We start from the raw sequence: 22,142 nt of genomic DNA on the forward strand, positions 1-22,142 counted from the left end.
CGTGACAGCAACCTCTCAATGCCCTTAAACAACCCAAGGACGTCTTGTATTGCACTGTATGTTTAGAAAACCTTGAATGTTTCAAGTCACACCGAGTCTGTCATATATTTTGGCAGAGAGACTTACTGGCCTCACGGATTGTTGGCTAGTGTGACTTCATAGGATAGGTACAAATGTGTACCATGTCATTAGATCCGGGTATGCCTCAGCCATGGCAGATTTATGTCCCTCTCTCTACCTATCTCTACTTATGTCTCTCCATCGGTCTTTCTGTCGGTCTGAATACGCATTTGCATGTATGCAGCGTTCTCATGTCAACAGTTGAGGGCGCTAGAAAATGAAATGACTGAAAATCAAATAGGCCAATAGCTGTGTAACTATTCTGGTATATCTATGTTTAACCCTTTTCTGATAGTTATTATATCATATAAATAATACATTATAATATGATTATAACATATATATCATGTTATGCAATATGACTACATAATAGTTGTTAGACCTATCATGAGAACACAACTTTAGAACCTAAACTGTAGATAGTAGGAACCATGGTAACCACCTCTCCTTCAGCAGTCAGTCACCATCTAGTCTCGCAAAGCCAGACCAAACTACAGCAAGTAGAATGTAGATGTCACCATCTAACCTTGTTCAATGGTAATTATTCACTAGATTCTCAAATTCACTAATGGTGGTTCTCAAGTTCTCGAATGGTGTTCATGTTAACCAAGGTAATGGTGTAAATTATGTTTGTTAGGCTTAACCCTAACTCAATAACCCCTATTCTAATTATATACAATATTGCTTATTACTTATTAACTAAAGAATCAGTGTACCCTTATTGTACAGTGTTGTAAGATAGCATTTTAATGTGTTGTAAGATATAGGGTCAGGGTTTAGTCCCAATTCAGTGTATGAAATAGACCATATATACACCTACAAGGAGGGCCAGGTAGGCCACACAAGGTCATCACACCAATAAAATGAACAACTAACTAACATCCAGAAGTTGCCTGCCACTGAGCCATGCCCATAGACAGACACTGCTGCCAGGGACATTGGTTTGGCCAAAGTAGGTCTGGAAACCAGTCAGGATTATGCAGAAAAGGTCCATATCCCATCATGCAAGAAGCCATGAGAGGACTGTTTGTACTGTAGGAATAAGGAAGCAGTGTTTTCATATGAAACCTTCTGAATTAAAAATCTAAAAAAAAGGGATAAATTGATTGAAAAACATTGTATTTCTTTATTAAATTGCGGGAACACTGCTTCCATAACACCCTTGTCACATAAGGCCCTCTTGCTGTGGGTGCCTCGAGAAGTCAAGTGGCTGCCTGTTCACTTTACACTGGGCTTATAAATGACGTTGAGCAAACCCAGGGGTACAACAGTTTGTGTAAAATGTCTCATAAATCTGAACTTAACCCTAGTGAACCAAAGCAGAGACGATTAAGAGCTGTATCTTTAGTCACAACACCTATAGAGAGGGTAGTAGGAGCAAAGTTAATTTTTTTGCGCTGTGACTCATATAGCTACGTGTGCCAATAAATGCTTGCTGTGAAAAGGTACATTCTATGCATCTCCACACTCTCCCCTGGTGAAAGCTGTACATTGTGAGTCATGGTGAATGACAAGGGTTATCTGGTATTATAGCAAGCTGGTGATTTTTCTGTTTGTGTGACTGAAACCAAGAGGCAACCATTTGGGGAACAAAACAGAACTAAACACATTTGAAGCTGATCCGTGAGGAATAAACCCGTTAACTATGTCTTTTGGGGTATTCATACATAGTATCAAATTAGACAGAATTAAGAGGGCTTTGATGTTAAATCGCACTCATATCAATAGGGTTGACTTTTCCTTCCAATTTAGTAGTAAGTATTAGACATGAGAAATCAGTCATCAGTCCTTGTAGCCAAACAATAGCCTATTTGAGTAGGAAGCAGCCTTTACAGCCATCTAGCTTGTCCAAACTGACTTACAGTAATAGCACCATGTGCATAATATAATATTTAGTTAGCGTCCTCCTCATAATATGCTCTTTCATTTCTATGGGAGGCTGAGCTGCAGAAAGGCAGCACACCTCCTTGATGGACGCAAGAGGCTGTGTCAACACCCCCCCACACACTCTGCCCTACTCTCTGCCGCATAGATAGGAGCAGGAGACTGCCAACAAGATCTATGTGAAAGAAGTCTTTTGACAGGACAACCACACACACACACACACTCACACACAACCACACACACACACATGCGCATACACACACACACAAACAGATTTACAAACACACACACACACATGCACGCACACACAAACACACTAACACACATGCATTCCCACACACACAAACATGCACGCACACACACACACACACACACACACACACACACACACACACACACACACACACACACACACACACATACACACGCACAAACACATACACACAAATGCACGTGCGCACACTGACAAGCACAGATATAAAAAGACAAAAGAACACACACAAAACCTGAATACATATAGCCAGACACACCAACAAAAACACACACACACACATTGACATACACACACTCAAGGAATAGCCTCACTAAACCTTGTTCTGTGTGTCAGCAGTGTACATCCATCTTGTCTCAAACATTCAGTCAATGCTGCCACCAGTACACACACCTCAACGCCCTAAGTACACGTGGGTATTTACATGAAATAGTTATGGAGTAAAGGTGAAGTAGCTACAGAATTCGGTTGTTCTATTTGCATTCGGGCTCAAGTGTGCTTATAAGATATCCCATCTAAACACACAACCTCAGGCTCTGACAACTTCCGATGAACTCACTTACAAGGTGAGGTTATAACATGTTACAACTTGTCAAGTCAACGTCAATAGGGTAACTTTTGTTTTAATTTCCTATAATAACTCAAACTAAGTCCAAATTATGCCATTGTTGTACTCCACTTGTACAAGTTTCAATGTTAGTTCCCTAGAATTCACAATCCCTTTAGCAACCCAGAATGTGTCAGAACAGGATAGCTGACTGTTTCTGAACACTCAAAAGGTGAATTACCTTCCTGCAGACGCCTTTTGCAAACACATGAGGCCTATACATTGAACCCCAATAATCATTTAAACATTTAAACAAAGACATATGTATGTCACATACACGCTGCATAAGTACAAGTGATAGTTTCACACTAGTTTTTCAAGATTTAGGCATTGTTTGTCTCTTCAAATGACTTAATGATTCTCATGTTATCATTCTGGTTTAAAGTAGAATATTCCCCTTTCCACTGTTGAAACTGGGGCTTTCGTCAAAAGGAATAATGAATAAAGAACATGTTTGCTGGAATCCCACACTAGCTGGCTAATAGGTGGAAGCAATGGCTCACTTGTAACACTTTCTTATGTTGGTCTCTAAGTACATATAAAAGGCCATTGTACCCTGAAGGTCTCGCTGGCTTTGCTATGGCTGGGAAAGTGAGCATGGGAAAAGTGAGCAAGATTTACTCCTTCAAAAACAATGACAGACAATTGTGTCCTTTAGTAGAACATTTACAGTAAACGTACAACCAACTCCATGTCTGGAAAGAGCTGCAAAATATGGTCATGATGACTCATAATGATTTATAGCAACATTAATGTTCAATAATAATTCATTGACTACAATTAATTTCCTCCATCCAAGGATGTGAGATCTCCCCTCATCAGACATGGATGGTGTTGTTGATGATGGAACAGTGTGTGTGTGTGTGTGTGTGTGTGTGTGTGTGTGTGTGTGTGTGTGTGTGTGTGTGTGTGTGTGTGTGTGTGTGTGTGTGTGTGTGTGTGTGTGTGTGTGTGTGTGTGTGTGTGTGTGTGTGTGTGTGCAGAAAAATGCTTGAAAATACCGCATCTGAGCTTTCCCAGCAACAGCAGGCATCTCCCATGGCCATATCCTGCCACCAGACCGCAGGACAGACCCCTAGAGAGGGAGGCAGGGTCCCTCCTCAGGCCTCCTGATCAGTGGAGAGGACACTCAAACATGCCGTGGCCCAATGTAAAACAGATGACAGAGACAAGAGGAAAAAAACAAACATTGCACTTGGCTCCGTTTCTCCAGTTTCTTTCCCAGTCAGGGGAGATGGTTATTGAGGCAGCGTGACCTATCCTCTCCACTTACTGGAGCCAAGGGAGGAACATGCACGCGTGTGAGCTTGCACGTATGTACGTGCGTTTCATAGAATGCCTCATCTTTCTTCCGTCCTCTTCTGAACACTTGCCCTTTGGCCCTCCGTGATGACACTGTCCCAGTCGCCTGGGACCACCCCAGCCGTGTCCAGCAGAGAAGGAGCAGAGCTGGTTCTGTTCTTCAGAAAGGGTTTTACAGAGGATTATGTTAAAGTCTCCACCATAGAGCTGAGCAGTGGTGACTTGTGATGTATGTACATTGAGATGCACTTAAAATGTGACTCGGTTGAACGGTTTGCTAAACACTAAAATAACAGACGTCTTAGATTCGACATGAATTGCATTCGTATAGAATTCAGAGCAGTAAAGTTCACAACCTGAGTTCACCACATAATGGACACTGAAGCAAGCTCCTCCCGGAGATTAAGTCCACATGCAGAATAAATAATTTGATGCACAGAGAGTTAACATTATGTACATATAGGTAATATAACCCAGCATTCTAGCGATATACACACTCTAAGCAGCCCATAGCCTCTTCTTTTTTGTAATTTTCTTTCCTCATTTACCAACCAGAAACGAACCCTGAGACCATGTCCATGAATCCTTAATTTGCTGAATGGACCGGGCTGAAAAAGCTTTTTTTCCGCAGTGTTTATTCACATAAAGAGGGCATTCACATGGGTGTGTCTTAATCATCAGAAAATGAATAGCGAGAATACAATAGATACCCATAATAATCACGAATGAATAAGAATAATATAATAGGTATCAATGACCTTTTTGTATCTGATTCTGTTTCAGTTTTCATGTTCAAAATCTCAGAATTTCAGTTGGGCAGTGATATTCTCACTACCCCCCCCCCCCTCTCTCTCTCTCTCTCTCTCTCTCTCTCTCTCTCTCTCTCTCTCTCTCTCTCTCTCTCTCTCTCTCTCTCTCTCTCTCTCTCTCTCTCTCTCTCTCTCTCTCTCTCTCTCTCTCTCTCTCTCTCTCTCTCTCTCTAACTTGTTGCAGAGTATCTGGAATAAAGGTTCTTTCTGCTCTCTGACATCGACGTGAGTTAGAGGCCCCCAGTCAGAATCTAGGCTAAGAGAGTGATTTGGCCGGCAGAGTCGATGGCACTGGGATCTTTTGCTGGATTAATGGTAGGTCTATACTTTAATGCATGTACTTCTGTCAAAGGGGCCTTGAGCAACACTTGATTCCTCATTGTAAACATGAAGAGGACATGAGGTTCTGTGTGATGGTACTTAAGTAGCCTGATGCAAGTTTTTGAATTGCTAAGCATTTAAGGAATGACATAATATAATAAGGAAGTTCTGCTAGGTTCATGTGTTTTGTAGTTATGGGCTTTCTCTTCTGATCTTTGTTAGATGGTTACTCAACATGTCTACTATACTATTCTACTTTTCCTTATACTTTATATTCATGCTTGATCAATTATTTTGATACTTTGCCAAAAGAGGTATTCTTATGTACGTTATTGCTGGTGTCATTGCCCATATTCAATTGCATCCCATTACAGGAAAAAATTACATGAATAATTATGTTTAGACTCATCCAATCTTACTTTGCTTCCATAACCGGTCTCTACCAGTGTGGATTGTAGCACTCTTCTATCGATACACTCATACTGTTGGGATGAATCTCGATGGATTTCAGCATCTTACACTGATTATGAGTGGTGTAACAATGGGTAATGTTGCAGATGAGAATACTCATTCAGCTGAAAAATAGATCGGCTATCAAAAAAATATTTATTATTAGAATTATTATTCTCATGGTATCTGTAAAGGATGTAATCATGCAGAATCCCTGGGTTCCCTTATATGTGGGTTAAAGATTCATGTGCATGTGTGTCTACATTCTCAATACAAGCATGTCTTTGATCATGGAAGAGTTAACACAGGTTTATTAACTCCTGCATGAATTGAGCTCCACCACCAATTTTCTAGTATCTGTTCTCATACACATACACTAACACACACACACACACACACACACACACACACACACACACACACACACACACACACACACACACACACACACACACACACACACACACACACACACACACACACACACAACCACACAACCACACACACAGACACACAGGCACAGTTACACACACACACACACACACACACACACACACACACACACACACACACACACACACACACACACACACACACACACATGGGTTCACACACACACGCACACACATACACACACACACTTTGCCTGGGGAATCGGACGTGACCTACCTACCCTTAGTGATGTGTAAACGGTCGTGTGTGTGTGTGTGTGTGTGTGTGTGTGTGTGTGTGTGTGTGTGTGTGTGTGTGTGTGTGTGTGTGTGTGTGTGTGTGTGTGTGTGTGTGTTTGTGTGTGTGTGTGTGTGTGTGATTGTGTGTGTGTCTCTGTGTGAATGTGAGCGTGCGTCTGTGCGTGTGTGTGGGGAAGTGATATTTGGCATGCGCAGTTGTGTGTATGCACTGCATGCATATCAATGTCCAGTCTGTGCTGTCGCCGAGTTAGTCCGGAGGGCCGGCTCACAGTGAGCGAGGGCACGGGGGGAGCTTTCCCCCTAGATGCCCGTCCTGTGTTTACCTTGGCTGGGTTGAACTCCCACAAGCCAGCCCCTAAACCCCCACCTTGCCCTGAAACAGACCAAGGCCTTATTGCCCCATTTGCCTCTACTGGTGAATGGAACATACCACAGTGGCTTGGCTAGGGGGGGAGCAGTAGCCACCCCTGGCTCACTGAATGGGCCCAGTGTGAAAAAGGGCTGATTGGCTTGGCTTGGCCCCGCTTGGCTTGTTCACAATGCTAGTGTATATAAGTAAGAAACCCACATTTAAATGACGCATTTCAAGGGAGAGACGTTGAGCGGTTAAACGGTTTAAGAGTGACCAATAAGAGGGCTACAGTTTGGGTGGAAGGTGTTTGCGGGCATCGTCTGTTACTTTAATATGAAGTGCTGAGCAGAGTTGGATTGGCTGCATTGCTACTGGAAACTTCAAATTTCAAATGAGTATTAATGTAAGGAGGATCTCTTCAATAAATTCCAATTGCAAAGAGATTAGAAAGTAATATGGAAATCAATTATCCATCTCATCTATAAGTACACAGACACACACACACACACACACACACACACACACACACACACACACACACACACACACACACACACACACACACACACACACACACACACACACACACACACACACACACACACACACACACACACACACACACACACACACACACACACACAGGTGGTCTGCACCTGGCAGTTGTGATGTCCAGGTCCATTAATGCTCAACCTTGGACCTCTAAGCCTGTGAGGTGGGTCAGGCTCTTTAAATGTATATTATAGCCCCGGTGTTACGAGGGGTCAGAACGGTCACACTGACTCACTGTGAGACCTGTAAGATGCTAAGTCAATACGTTGTGGGGAAATGGGCTGGTTCTGCTGGTTCGGACAACAGGGTAACAGTGTTGGCAGGCTCCGCTAACGTATGCTGCCCGCGCTGTACGTCATCGTGTTGAAGAGAAAATAAACACGTTGATCACCTCGATGCATGTTCAGAGCGCCATGTTATGTGGAGAGATTAGGAAGGGGCGAACATTTGTACATTTGTAAACATATAGAAAAGGGGAATTCATGTTTTAGTATATTTAGTAGGAGTAATGTTTCTCTTGGATGCCCACGCTTTTTTTTCCCCACAAATGAATATATTTGAGCATTGAGCAAAAGTTCGGTAAAGGAGACAGAGGGTCTTTCATTTTTTTATTTGGCCAGGAGTCATCCTGTTTCCACATGACAACTTTTGATGTCCTTTTTCCATTGGAGCGGCAGGCATGACGTAATGAACCAGGACACTAAGGGCACACACAGGGATATATCACCAAGAACAATGCAGGTTACAAAGCTTTTCAGGAAATCGTGATACGGAAATATAAAACACCCTTTCACACTGCTCTCAGACCATTAATGAAACACAGTATTTAATGTATTTAAAGGTAGAGAAATCATTGTTATCCTGAGGTCTATTCATAGTTTCTCTGAATTTGTACTGGGTGATGGAGAGTTTTTTGTCCTACTTTCTTGTTAGTAGGAAGAAGAAAAGATGAAAATAGATCTGAAGGGACTCATCTTTGGAATATCTTTCTCTTCTTCAGGTCACCATGACTCCTCTACTCATTCTCTGCGTCTGCCTGCCCTTCATCACGGCGACACCGACCCCGTTTGAAGACCATGATGGTGAGTGTTCAGACAGACATCCAGGGAGACAGGCATTGCTCATGAAAATGAATGTAATTAAATTACATGTGTTTTTAGTCCAAATGTCCTTATTTCAATGAATACTAGGAAATAGTAAACAAACAAAACAAAAAGCAAGAGTGGAATCAAATGACAACAATTAATGATAATTAATGGTTTCCTGAACCATATGAATGATAATTTACACTGACACGGTTACGGGTTTGATTCCCACTGGTAGAGCATGGCATTAACACTGCCATGGTCAGGGGTTTGATTCCCACTGGTAAAGCAAGGCATTAACACTGCCAGAGTTAGGGGTTCGATTCCCACATGGGCCACCCAAGTTTAGAACGTTTCCACTCATGGTATTGGTATTGTTGATAACACACGCTATCCTGACCTCCACTCAATGCGTACGTATCACCATGGAAACGTTTCTATACCTTTGTGCCTAGGCCTGGACGGTACGCTGAGCGTCAGCATCCCAGTGGAGACGGCTCTGCGGCCGCTGCTGGGCGACAAGGTGGTGATCCCGTGCTACTTCCAGGACACGGCCACCACGGAGCCCGGAGCCGGCCCCACCACGGCGCCGCTCGCACACCGCATCAAGTGGACCTACGTCACTCCCAAGAAGGTCACCACCATCCTGGTGGCGTCCGGGGGCAAGGTGGCGGTGGACACGGAGTACCTGGACCGCGTGACCATGGTCAACTACCCGCTGGTGTCCACCGACGCCACCATCGAGGTGACGGAGCTGCGGGCCAGCGACTCGGGAACCTACCGCTGCGAGGTGCTGCACGGCCTGGAGGACAACTACGACTCGGTCAGCGTCCAGGTGCAAGGTGGGCCGCCCGTCTTCTTTTCATTACTTTTTATTTTTTGCATTTCTATGGTTTATTATAGAGTGAGATAGAGGGGAAGGTACGGGAGACAGAGGGGAGGAAGTGCAGCAAATGACCACAGGCAGGATTCTAACCGGGTCGCGGTGTTCATTACGGAGCCTATATGGTAGGGCGCTTTACCCTGGCTGGGGGGGTCTTCGTCTGCTCACATAGCCCCCTCTACCGCTCATGTTGTGTGTGTGTTTTGATTTCTCTTGTTTTAATTTGGAATCTCTTGTTGTTTCTACGTTTGTCCTAATTGTACCCTAATTGTCCTGACCAGGAATAGTAACGTGCCCTCTCACCATGTCCATTACACACAAAACATTGAGTGAGACACCAAATGTCACAATAACTATTTGTAAGCATATAATAGCATCATATGCAGGCTTAACATAATTATGAGAAGTTGTTTGTATCAAAGTGAAGTGGATGTGAGTCATCTTATGTCACGGGACAATGCACGATAGGCAGTGTAAACGATGGATTGGTTACTCACTATTGGTCTTAACATCATTTAAATGTTGTACATCGTTGAGTCCCACATCAATCCGACCAAACCCCCTAGCACAGGTGGTCAACGTGGGCTGTTTGATCACGCGTTTGGCCCCTGTCTGCTTCCCCAGGTATCGTGTTCCACTACCGCGCCATCTCCACCCGCTACACCCTGACCTTTGAGAAGGCCCAGGCCGCGTGCGTGCAGAACAGCGCCACCATCGCCACCCCGGCCCAGCTGCAGGCTGCGTTTGACGATGGGTACCACCAGTGCGATGCTGGCTGGTTGTCTGACCAGACTGTTCGGTAAGACCCAACAACACAGACAACTTTCCCTAGAGGCGTCATCGTAATACAAATGCAGGTGTCTCTGATGATGGGTCTGCTCCTTCTCAGTACCAGGGTACGGGGAATAGACTTATCATCACGAGTTACGCCTACTGCCAGTGCCCATTGAGCTGTTTTCTAAAATCCCTCTATGAGCTGGTTTTCAACACATTTTTGTGTCAATGTACTTCTGCATGTTTTCATTTAATAAGTCGCATTGAGCAATTGAGTCGTTTCGCCCTGCTACATAAACGAAAATACAGTTATTCTTTACTTTAAGGCCCAATCCCATTTCTACCCCTTGCCCCTTCCCATTACCCCTTACTCTTGTTTTGAAGGGGTAAGGGGGAGGGGGAAGGGAAAGGGGTAAGGGGTAGAAATGGGATTGGGCCTAAGAAAAGCATTCAAATGTATCTTCTCAAGGCTCTCTGCATGGTACTCCCCCCCCCTGAAAAAGGGAGCCTGATTTGCTTTTAAATAAACAACGCTGTGTTGTCCTCAAGATACCCCATTCATGAGCCAAGGGCCGGTTGCTACGGAGACAAGGAGGACTTCCCAGGCGTGAGAACGTATGGCGTGAGAGAAGTCAACGAGACGTACGATGTGTACTGCTTTGCAGAAAAGATGTCAGGTACTCTCTAAACTGATGCACAATTAACATGTTTTCAACTGTTTCAATTCTTTATAATCTACATGTTACATTTACCTACTACCACTACTTTTTGTTACCGGTAAAGCAAGCTTGGTACATATTGTAAATGAGTGAAAGGCATATTTACCTCCAGTCAAGCCCTTATCGGAGAAACAAGTATTGAGCATCTGCAAAAAATGTTGGTAGAATATATCAAACATTTGTTTGAGATTCAGCCAGCCAAATTGGTGCTTTGGCTGCCCAAAGAAATGGATTGCTCTCTTATGAAAGCCTTTACAGACCTGAAGAAGAGCCCGTTCAATGGAGCACCAACCAGAGAACAGTGAAGCTATTGATGAGCTAACCTCACGGCCTCCCGTCTCCCCCCAGGGAGGGTCTTCTACTCCTTCTCCGTGGAGAAGTTCACCTTCTACGAGGCGGGGGACCAGTGCGGCAAGCTGGGCGCCCGCCTGGCCACCACGGGGGAGCTCTACCTGGCATGGAAGGGCGGCATGGACGTGTGCAGCGCCGGCTGGCTGGGAGACCGCAGCGTCCGCTACCCCATCAACCTGGCCCGGCCCCAGTGTGGGGGGGGCCTGCTGGGGGTCCGGACCGTCTACCTGAACCCCAACCAGACGGGATACCCATACCCTGATACCCGCTACGATGCCATCTGCTACAACTGTAAGTGTTAGTCCCAGTAGAAGAAAGAATCAAGAGGGGTAACTAAACAGTAACCAAGAGGCGTAACTATACAGTAACCAAGAGGGTTAACTATACAGTAACCAAGAGGCATCACTATACAGTAACCAAGAGGGGTAACTATACAGTAACCAAGAGGCGTAACTATACAGTAACCAAGAGGGGTAACTATACAGTAACCAAGAGGCGTAACTATACAGTAACCAAGAGGCCTAACTATACAGTAACCAAGAGGGGTAACTATACAGTAACCAAGAGGCGTAACTATACAGTAACCAAGAGGCCTAACTATACAGTAACCAAGAGGCCTAACTATACAGTAACTAAGAGGCCTAACTATACAGTAACCAAGAGGCCTAACTATACAGTAACTAAGAGGCCTAACTATACAGTAACCAAGAGGCCTAACTATACAGTAACTAAGAGGTCTAACTATACAGTAACCCCCATTGATCGCAATAAACAGGTTTGTGGAGAGAAACGTACATCTGATTGAAACGATTTTGTGAGTACTTGTGAGGCCGGGTGAAGAGTTCACACCTCCGAGGCCTTGAGAGCGAGGTCGAGGCGTATGTGCACTCCAGAGGGGACCGGCGGCAGTGCACCCTGGCGTTAGCACGATGTGGGCCCCTCAGCCGTCCTAACTGTGTATAAGACGACCCCCGCCGGACTGAGGAACACAGTAACACGTCTTGGGTTGTGTCTGGTGTCCAGCTGAAGGCGGCGGCGGCGGCGGCGGAGTGAAGCCCGCGCTGCTGACCACTCCGCTGCCCGGCGTCATCCCCATGACCCCCGGACCGGTGGAGCTCCCCGGCCGCACCGCCCCATCCCAGGAGGCCCACGGAGAGACGGCCACCCTCTCCCCCCTGCCCATGCCCGTTACCGTAGCAACGGGAACGGGCGGCCGCGGAGTGCACCTGACTGACGAGGATGCCCCAATGGGACCCCAAGGTGCTCAAGACGTTGTTGTTGTTGTTGTTTTTTCGTCTTTGTCTTCAAAGAAATGGACACCGTGACTAAATATTTTATGTGTTATAAGATTAATTTTGAAGGTTCAAAAGGCCAGTGATTCATGCATGTAAACCTCTTTGCGTAGCCCCTTTAAGACATGTATAAAAACAAATCGTCGACTTCATACTAGCAGTAGTTGTAGCAGTAGGCCAATATACTAAACAGACTTCATTGGTTGGGGTGGCGATGTGAACCTATGACCTCCCTAGGCGTTGTGTTCCACTACCGGGCCATCACGGGCCGCTACACGCTGACCTTCATGGAGGCCCAGCTGGCGTGCAAGAGCATAGGAGCCACGGTGGCCAGCCCCCGGCAGCTCCAGGCCGCCTACCTGAAGGGCCTGCACCACTGTGACGCCGGCTGGCTGCGGGACCAGACCGTCAGGTGAGGAACTGTCTGTACAACACATGCAACCTACAGGCTTTTTTTTATTGGGTTACAGCTGTATAAGTATTCAGCTGCAAGATAAGATAAGGTAATACTACTATTGATCCCGGATGGGAAATTTGAGATTGGGGCTTGAAACTACTGACCAGACATTTGTAGCTTGGCAGTCTAAATATCAACAAAATGTAAGATGTTATTATATATGAAATTAAAAAGGGGACGAATTCAAATTTAGCCTATCAATCATTTTAGTTAATATCCAAACCAACTCCCTATACTGCCCTATAAAAATCGTATATACATGGTTTCTCATGTGTGTGTGTGTGTTTGTGTTTGTGTTTCTTTGTGACATCTGATTTACCAAAATCATGTTCCATTAAACCCAATACTGATGGTACCTTTGATTTAGTTTCCATCACTGACACTGTCCCTTGTTTGACCTGTTGCCCAGGTACCCTATCGTGTCTCCCAGAGGGAACTGTGCAGGTAACCTGGAACTCCTGCCAGGGGTGAGGTCGTACGGCCTGAGGACTGCCAGCGAACTCTATGATGTCTACTGCTATGTGGACCACCTCCCAGGTGAGACACAAGTTGTTTCAAATACATGTGCCCTGATATCACCTCCATCTAGCGCCTCCTGATTTGGTTACAAGCAGACAAAAGATATGAATGTCTCATCTCATCTCATCTCATTTTCTTCCGCTTATCCGGGGTCGGGTCGCGGGGGGAGCAGCTCAAGCAGGGGGCCCCAGACTTCCCTTTCCCGGGCCACATTGACCAACTCTGACGGGGGGATCCCGAGGCGTTCCCAGGCCAGTGTTGAGATATAATCTCTCCACCTAGTCCTGGGTCTTCCCCGAGGTCTCCTCCCCACTGGACGTGCCTGAAACACCTCCCAAGGAAGGCGCCCAGTGGGCATCCTTACCAGATGCCCGAACCACCTCAGCTGACTCCTTTCTAAGTAAAGGAGCAGCGGCTCTAATCCGAGTTCCTCACGGATGGCTGAGCTTCTCACCCTATCCCTAAGGGAGACGCCAACCACCCTTCTGAGAAAACTCATCTCGGCCGCTTGTACCCGCGATCTCGTCCTTTCGGTCATCACCCAGCCCTCATGACCATAGGTGAGGATAGGAACGAAAATCGACCGGTAGATCGAGAGCTTTGCCTTGCGGCTCAGCTCTCTTTTCGTCACAACGGTGCGGTAAAGCGAACGCAATACCGCCCCCGCTGCTCCGATTCTTCGGCCAATCTCACGTTCCATAGTACCCTCACTCGCGAACAAGACCCCGAGGTACTTGAACTCCTTCACTTGGGCTAAGGACTCATTTCCTACCCGGAGTAAGCAATCCATCGGTTTCCTGCTAAGAGTCATGGCTTCAGATTTAGCGGTGCTGATCCTCATCCCAGCCGCTTCACACTCGGCCGCCAGCCGATCCAGTGAGTGCTGAAGGTCACAGGCCGATGATCCCATGAGGACCACATCATCCGCAAAAAGCAGTGACGAGATCCTCAGACCACCGAACTGCAACCCCTCCCCACCACGACTACGCCTCGATATCCTGTCCATGTATATCACAAACAGGATTGGTGACAAGGCGCAGCCCTGGCGGAGCCCAGCACCCACCGAGAACGAAACTGACTGGCTGCCGAGGACGCGAACACAGCTCTCGCTTTGGGAGTACAGGGATTGGATGGCCCTGAGGATAGACCCCTTTACCCCATACTCCCGCAGCACCTCCCACAGTTTCTCCCGGGGGACCCGGTCATACGCCTTCTCCAGATCCACAAAACACATGTAGACCGGATGGGCATACTCCCAGGCCCCCTCCAGGATCCTTGCGAGAGTGAAGAGCTGGTCCGTAGTTCCACGTCCGGGGCGAAAACCGCATTGTTCCTCTTCAATCTGAGGTTCGACGATCGGCCGAACCCTCCTTTCCAGTACCTTGGAGTAGACTTTACCAGGGAGGCTGAGAAGTGTGATACCCCGGTAACTACCTCAGTGACCTCCACCAGGGAAATTGACGACGAAACACCATCAACCTCGAGCTCTGCCTCCAACATAGAGGGCGTGTTATTCGGGTTCAGGAGTTCCTCAAAGTGTTCCTTCCAACGTCCGACGACCTCCTCAGTTGAGGTCAACAGAGTCCCCTCCTTACTGTACACAGCTTGGACGGTTCCCCGTTTCCCCCTCCTGAGGTGCCGGATAGTCTTCCAGAAACACTTTGGTGCCGACCGAAAGTCCTTCTCCATGGCCTCTCCGAACTTCTCCCACACCCGCTGCTTAGCCTCCGACACGGCAGCAGCTGCAGCCCTTCGGGCCTGTCGGTACCCTGCAACCGAGTCAGGAGTCCTCCAGGATATCATATCCCGGATATCATATCATATCCCTGTGTATCTTAACCAATTTCAATTGGTTCAATACTAGTTAGCTGGTCGATACGGGCTGCAGTGAACCTGTAAACCTTCAAAAGCACTTTGCTTTCCTGGGAACCGCTTAATCACTTACTTGGTTATTTTGTTTTTTTCTTGAAATACTATCATTGGATGATATCATACACAAGAAAAAACCAGAGTATGGATAACGTAAATTAGAAATAATGAGTTGGTTTTACACCGAAGGTATCCATTGAACATTCTCAGCCTCACGTTAAGAGTTGAGTTGAAGATAAACGACCGATTGAACGCGTAGGCGTAGGTTCGTCTTCTGAACCCCAAACCCCTAACAAATAAACCCCGTCTCCCAGGCAAGGTGTTCTACTCCAGCGACTACGACAGCTTCTCCTACGAGGAGGCTGTGCAGCACTGTGAGAAGCTCAACACCACGCTGGCCACCACCGGCCAGCTCTACGCCGCCTGGAGCCAGGGGCTGGACAAGTGCCGCCCCGGCTGGCTGCTGGACGGCAGCGTCCGCTACCCCATCTCCAGCCCCAGGGCCCACTGTGGGGGCGGGCAGGCCGGGGTGCACATCCTCTACGCCTTCCCCAACCAGACGGGCTTCCCCGACCAGCACTCCCGCTACGACGCCTACTGTTTCAGAGGTACAACAGCATATCTGTATTGAGTGAAATTTCGGATAGGGGAACTATTTTCTTGATTGTTAGGTTTATGTCGACCTTATTTTATTGTGTGTGCTTCTTCGCCCTGAGCAATGTGTTGTGTTTCGCTAAACAAGTGTATTCAAATATAATTTTTAATTAATTATTTTGTGAAATGTGACATGCAAAAGGCTTTTCGGAGGCAAATCTGAATTTGAAGAACATTGAAACTCCATCGAATAAAATAAATCCAACCCTTTAACCATAAATATATTCTACAGAAGTTCCCTATTTCACTATGGGTCGTTTAGAATTGTACTTGTTTTTTCCAGCTGAATTTCCTGGACTTAAGATGGAAAATAAAACCAGTTTGGATAAGATTTTTGAAGAGGTGGTGGAAGAGCTAATCAACATGACAATCATCACTGTGGACAAAGCTGCTCCAAATGGTAGAAACAAATATGTCATGAAATCCAATTGCTAAAAAAGCAATTTTGTCCGACAAAAAAAACATCTGTACAAAATTACAGTAAATATATCCTTACTGAAGTTCACTCATTAACTATGTGTTATTAAAAAAATTGTGATTTTTCTTTTCTGCTGGGATTCCAGTAGTTCAAATTGAAGAAGGAACCAGTGAGAAGACTTTTGAAGAGACGATTAACGAGCTCATCAACATGACAATCATCAACGTTGTCAAAGCTGTGCCAACTGGTAAAAATTATGCTACATAATATACGTCATTAAATCTGATTGATAAAAAAAAAAAAAACACCTCATCAAAAGTAATAAAAAAAGTATAATTTGATCAGACAATGAAATTTCAGTTTAATCCCAGCCGCATTATTATACATTCATATTGCTTGTCCAAATGTCTCCCATGTGGTTTTGTGATTTTCAGATGCTGTTTCCGTCACAACTGAGACAAGTGCGAATAAAACCTTTGTGGTGGAGGAAGTCATGAACAAGACGGAAATTACAACTGACCAAATTGCTCCAACAGGTAGGATACTTTAAAATGCTTTTAATAGCGTTTGATTTCTTATTGCAAAGTGTGGACCAACACTAAAATTAATTGAGTGGATCTTCCACAGAACTTATTCACACCTATCCTCACTTTAATGTCTAGATTTTCATCCTGATTCCTCAGTGGTACCCATTGAACCCATTCTTACCCTTTTACCTGTAGCGACCGTGGATGTCTCTGGCTCTGGATCATCTGAGCAGCAGTCAGCCAGTGGTAGCGGCAGTGGGGATCAGACAGGGGAGTCGGGTGTCTCCAGTGTCAGTGGTAGTGGTAGTGGAAGTGGGGATCAGACAGGGGTCTCTGGTGTCTCAAGTGCCAGTGGTAGCGGCAGTGGGGATCACACAGGGGTCTCCGGTGCCTCAAGTGCCAGTGGGGAGGGCTCCGGATCGGGCTTCCAGATCCTCTTCAGTGGCAGTGGACACATGGCCTCGGGAGAAGGATCTCCATCTGGCCAACCCCATGAGGCAAGGGAGGGAAGTGGTGCCATCACCTATCCTGGCAGTGGACTGGGATCTGGTTCGGGACGGGAGACTGGGTCTGGTGCATCTGGGTCTGGGTCAGGAGAGGGGCCAGATGGACAGCAGGGATCCAGGTTCAGTGGCTTTTCTTCAGGATCTGGTTCGGCAAGTTCTGCGAGTGGAAGTGGGGAATTCATCGGTAGCAGTGGCGAGTCCTACATCATTATGGTGGATGGAAAGTGGGTGGAAAAAACACATCAGAAACACACAGAGCAGGAGTTTGGCAGAGGGGCAATTGATTACATCCCTGGATCTGGGGCCATGTCCGGGTCAGGATCAAGCTTCGGTTCAGGAATGATGTCCGGGTCAGGATCCTCATCAGGGTTAGACGGATCAGGGATCGGTGGCTCCGGCTCCGGCTCCGTCTCCGGCTCGGGGCTTCCAGACGTGTCGTTTGACCACCAAGGCCTCGTGGACCTCACAGAACAGACCTCCGGGGAGCAGGAGCTGTCGGGCTCTCCCCCCAGCACGCTCCCCTCCGGCGGCTTCCCCTCCGGTGGGTTCTCCTCCGGTTCATCGGGCAGCGGTCTGGGCTCCGGGACGGCGTCCGGGGAGGGATCCTTCGGCGAGGGCGACGTGATCCTCCTGACTGAAGACGGCATGATGGAGATCACCACGCCGCGTCAGCCTGAGCAGGGCCGCGGGGTGGTGGAGTTCAGCGGAGAGGGGAGCGGGTCAGGGAGCGGCGGCGGCTCCGGTAGCGAGGCCGACGGCCACCTGCACTTCTCCGCCAGTGGACTCCCTCACCAGGAGACCGCCACTCCGGGCTTCTCTGTAGAGATGGCCCCCGGATCCACAGCGAGCTACCCAGGGAACCAAGAGTCTAGCACGGATCACACAGAGCAAGGCCAGGAGCTCGAGGAGGAGAGGGAGGCACGCGGAGGTCCAACGGAGGAGGCTTATGTGACGTATACCGCACCGTCAGTCCAACTGGCGACCCCTGGTGTGGTGGAGACACCTGCCGTCGTGGATGGTAGGCACCACTTAAACATTATCAGTATAAGACCTAGCTCCTCTTATTAAACGTTCTCCCTGCCCAGATCCTATAGGCTCTGCAAGAGGTGCTTTGCTGTTTCGCTTTATTATAATTGCTTGTTTTAGGTCGAGCTTTGGGAAGAAGAAAAAGTTTAATATATGTGTATTATGTGCTAATGTTATCCTCGGTGACAGATCTATGTAATTATGAATGTACTTCTGTACAAACTATCATACGTATGTTTGTAAAAGTTTCCTATAAACCCATGTGGGCGTGGCACATATAAGGGTGCAGGACACTTGCGTAAAATGTATTTAACTTAAAAAAATATATATCTTTAATGTGCATGCATATATGAACTATGTACATGCAGTGAATCTTTAGGTTCAGATATATTTTTGGTGTGTTTACAGCGTTGATGGGCTGTGCTGATGGCTGGTTGGAGTTCATGGGCAGCTGCTATCTGCACTTTGAGGAGAGACACACCTGGTCCGAGGCAGAGCTGCAGTGTCAGGAGCTCAACGCCCATCTGGTCAGCATCACCTCCGCGCTGGAACAACAGTTTGTCAACTGTGAGTAGTCTGAGGCGCGCGTAAATGTTTGATAGTATGGGCCATTTCGGCATGTGATGGAAATGCACCTGATTCTTTCGCTTCATTTTGGACATGTCCATTTTGAAACAACCATATGGAGGATTAATGTTTTCCATGTGTCTGTCGTGATGTTGGCACGCTAGCCAACGCCCAGGACTACCAGTGGATTGGACTGAACGACAGAGACGTACAGAATGAGTTCCGCTGGACAGATGGCAGCCCTCTGGTAAACTTTGTTTGGTAGAAATTTCAGTTGCTTTTAGCCATCAAGAAATACGGATGCATGAGCAGGAAACGGGTCAGCTTAATTGTGTAATCCATTGATTATAACAGGTACATTGCAGTACGAATGCCTCTTTACCCGGCTGTTTTACGGCATTTGTTTCACTGCCACACAGCTTGACCGGTATCATTGCATGTTTGCAGTTGTGTGTTGTCCGTCTTCCTAACGTTCCCATTCCGATCGCTCCGCCAGGCTTTCGAGAACTGGAGGCCGAACCAGCCAGACAGCTACTTCAACTCTAAGGAGGACTGCGTGGTCATGATCTGGCACGAGGCCGGCAAGTGGAACGACGTCCCCTGCAATTACCACCTGCCCTTCACCTGCAAGAGTGGACCAGGTGAGTCCTCCGAATGTCCTCCGACGACAAGTCTGGTGGAGAAGGCTGCTGCGGTAGGACTGTCCTGGTAGACCACTAACGTAACCGTCCTGTCCACCTGTCAGTCACATGCCAGGCGCCCCCGGAGGTGGAGCACGCCAGGCCGCTGGGCGGGGACAGCAGAGACCGCTATCCAGTGGACTCCATAGTCCGCTACCAGTGTGAGGCGGGATACACCCAGCGCCACCTGCCTGTCATACGCTGCATGGCCGATGGCCAGTGGGAGGAGCCACATGTGGAGTGCATAGAGGGTGAGTCGAAAGAAGTCTAAAAGATACACGATACGTTATATTTTATTTATTCTTCTTGAAACCATTGCTAAAATGGACCCCAAATGACATAGGCTGATGATTTAACAAATAAATACAATTGAATTCCATTAAAGATGTCATTTTTGGATCAGTCGGTCAGTGCAGAATGTTATATTAGTGTTACAAAATTGTTGGCACATAAGCTGACTTTAAGCATACCTTAACCAACTCTTACTTCAATGCTTATGACCTTGTTGTGTCTGTGTTTTCTTTCTCTTAGCCGCCAGCAACAGGCTACACAAAAGGTCTGTAAGAAGCCGGACAAAAGCAAATCAACGGTCATAGAGAGAAAGGCTCTAGAGCAACGCCCAAAAGGACATACAACTAAGAGCCACAGAAGGACCCCTCTTGAACTTACAGCAGTGCAATTCTTGATTGAAAAGCCCCCTCTCATTCCCTTTGTGTACATACAACACACAGAAAGCACATTTAGAACATGGTAGTCCCAACTGACTGGTGCTCGGGATCTTGCAATGTCACTCTGTCTATTTTCATAGTGATTTTATGTGTTATTAACTTTATTTATAGTTTATTTATAGTTGTCTATACCTATGTTCGTTTATTTGAAAAAAAAAAAATAGATCTTATATTTTCAGCAGTGGGTACTACATTTCTTTTAATGAATGACGTCATTGGGAAATCATTCGTGAAAGTGCCAGAGTGACATTGAAAATCCCCCCAAAAAAGCAACAATTTAAGTAATAAAAGCACAATAGATATTTTGAACTAGTTTACCTGCAGAAGGAACACGCTGTTCCCTTTTCTTTTAATATAGTTTTGGTATTGTGTTACTTTTAATTAAGTTTCTTAGTATTTTAGATTTGGTTACATTTCCACATCTGTGTTTATAGCAGTAGATACAGAACCCTTAAATTTGATTTAAACTGGAAATAATAGATACACCAACCCAAAATATTGAATCATTTGCTAGTTAGGTAATGTCAAAAGAAAAATGGTTGCAAAAGGACCTGGGTTACCATTGTAAGCACTCATGCACTTTTGGGAGTCTTCAGTCACTTCTTTTGTGCTAAGCATAATAAAATCATTCAGCGCACCTTACTGATTTAAAGAACACTCATCCCAGGTCCGCTTCAATTGTGTTAAAAAATAAAAAAGCATAATGTCGCTGGACAATTGAACATACTACAAATAGTTGCCATGCTTTGCAACCAATGGAGTTCTCTGGGGGACTGTATCGCCCCCTATTGGATCCCTGGCAAACACACACAAAGGCACAGCTTGAAGCGTGTTTTCTACAAGGAAAATGTGTTTGAGAGGATCCTACTTGACTTTATATCTAGGCCTTTTATATCACCTGTTAATCCTTTTATAGTACAACTCACACAAAACAGCAGGATCTGTGTTAACTGAGCTGATTATACTGATCAAATAGTTGGTGCGATTGACGGATTAATTGGCCAATGCTTGGTTTCTAAACTTTAATCCAAAATTATATATTCAGAAGATATCAAAACAATAGATTAGAGAAGATATGCTTAGCAGAATTGCACGCAAAGCTTTAACTTCTTTTTTAATATAAGACCCTTTGAGGAATTATAAAACCTGAGATTTAAAACCATTTGAAACATAAAGAACAACAAAAGCTGTGAAAGCAAGACGTGCAGGCTAATGAGAAACCTGAGTATATAAACTGACCATGACCTCTTTAGGGTCAAGTAGACCCAAATATAAGCAGAGACCCGGGTTCACACTCAAGACATAACATCTAGTATTTAGGCCCAATCCCATTTCTACCCCTTACCCCTTCCCCTTACCTCTTCAAAACAAGGGGTAGGGGTATGGGGAAGGGGTAAGGGGTAGAAATGGGATTGGGCCTTAGAAACTCTTTTACAGACCGACCTCCAACAGACTCACACATTGAGAAAACAGGTACACACAGGCATAGAAATACACCAAATACACAACACACAGAATTACAAGGTATGCAGGGCTTTAAGCAAGTTGCTTTCCAGTCATATGTCTCTGAGAGTTTGAAAGTAAGCAAACAAGAGCGGGAGAGTGACAGTGGTGGCATCTTTGGGTGAATGATGGCAAAGTGTTGATATGATAAGAAACATCCTCCATGACAGATCTGTGATCTGTCATGAGTACTTATGCAGTGATACACATGCACACACACACAC

General features: G+C 46.1%; 1 protein-coding gene across 1 annotated transcript; it reads left to right on the forward strand.

Annotated features, from left to right (window-relative positions):
• Positions 1–5,218: 5,218 nt before the first annotated feature.
• On the forward strand, positions 5,219–22,142 carry LOC130389662 (aggrecan core protein-like). The gene is made up of 19 exons (XM_056599540.1): positions 5,219–5,308; positions 8,361–8,442; positions 8,901–9,287; positions 9,953–10,127; positions 10,652–10,779; positions 11,170–11,463; positions 12,196–12,432; positions 12,702–12,876; positions 13,331–13,458; positions 15,624–15,917; positions 16,247–16,363; positions 16,527–16,628; positions 16,816–16,917; positions 17,104–18,432; positions 18,849–19,007; positions 19,172–19,254; positions 19,504–19,648; positions 19,753–19,938; positions 20,219–22,142. The coding sequence occupies exons 1-19, from the start codon at positions 5,279–5,281 to the stop codon at positions 20,281–20,283; spliced, it is 4,218 nt and encodes a 1,405-aa protein (XP_056455515.1). The 5' UTR covers positions 5,219–5,278; the 3' UTR covers positions 20,284–22,142.

This window comes from Gadus chalcogrammus, chromosome 9 (genome assembly GCF_026213295.1).
Source record: "Gadus chalcogrammus isolate NIFS_2021 chromosome 9, NIFS_Gcha_1.0, whole genome shotgun sequence".
Classification (NCBI taxonomy): Eukaryota; Metazoa; Chordata; class Actinopteri; order Gadiformes; family Gadidae; genus Gadus; species Gadus chalcogrammus.

Bases quoted from the DNA above. Each gene is read 5' to 3' on its own strand.
- LOC130389662 (XM_056599540.1), top strand. From the start codon at position 5,279: ATGGCACTGGGATCTTTTGCTGGATTAATG. The intron at 16,629-16,815 runs GTAAAAATTATG...TGTGATTTTCAG, and splicing joins TGTCAAAGCTGTGCCAACTG to ATGCTGTTTCCGTCACAACT. The intron at 19,008-19,171 runs GTGAGTAGTCTG...TTGGCACGCTAG, and splicing joins GGAACAACAGTTTGTCAACT to CCAACGCCCAGGACTACCAG.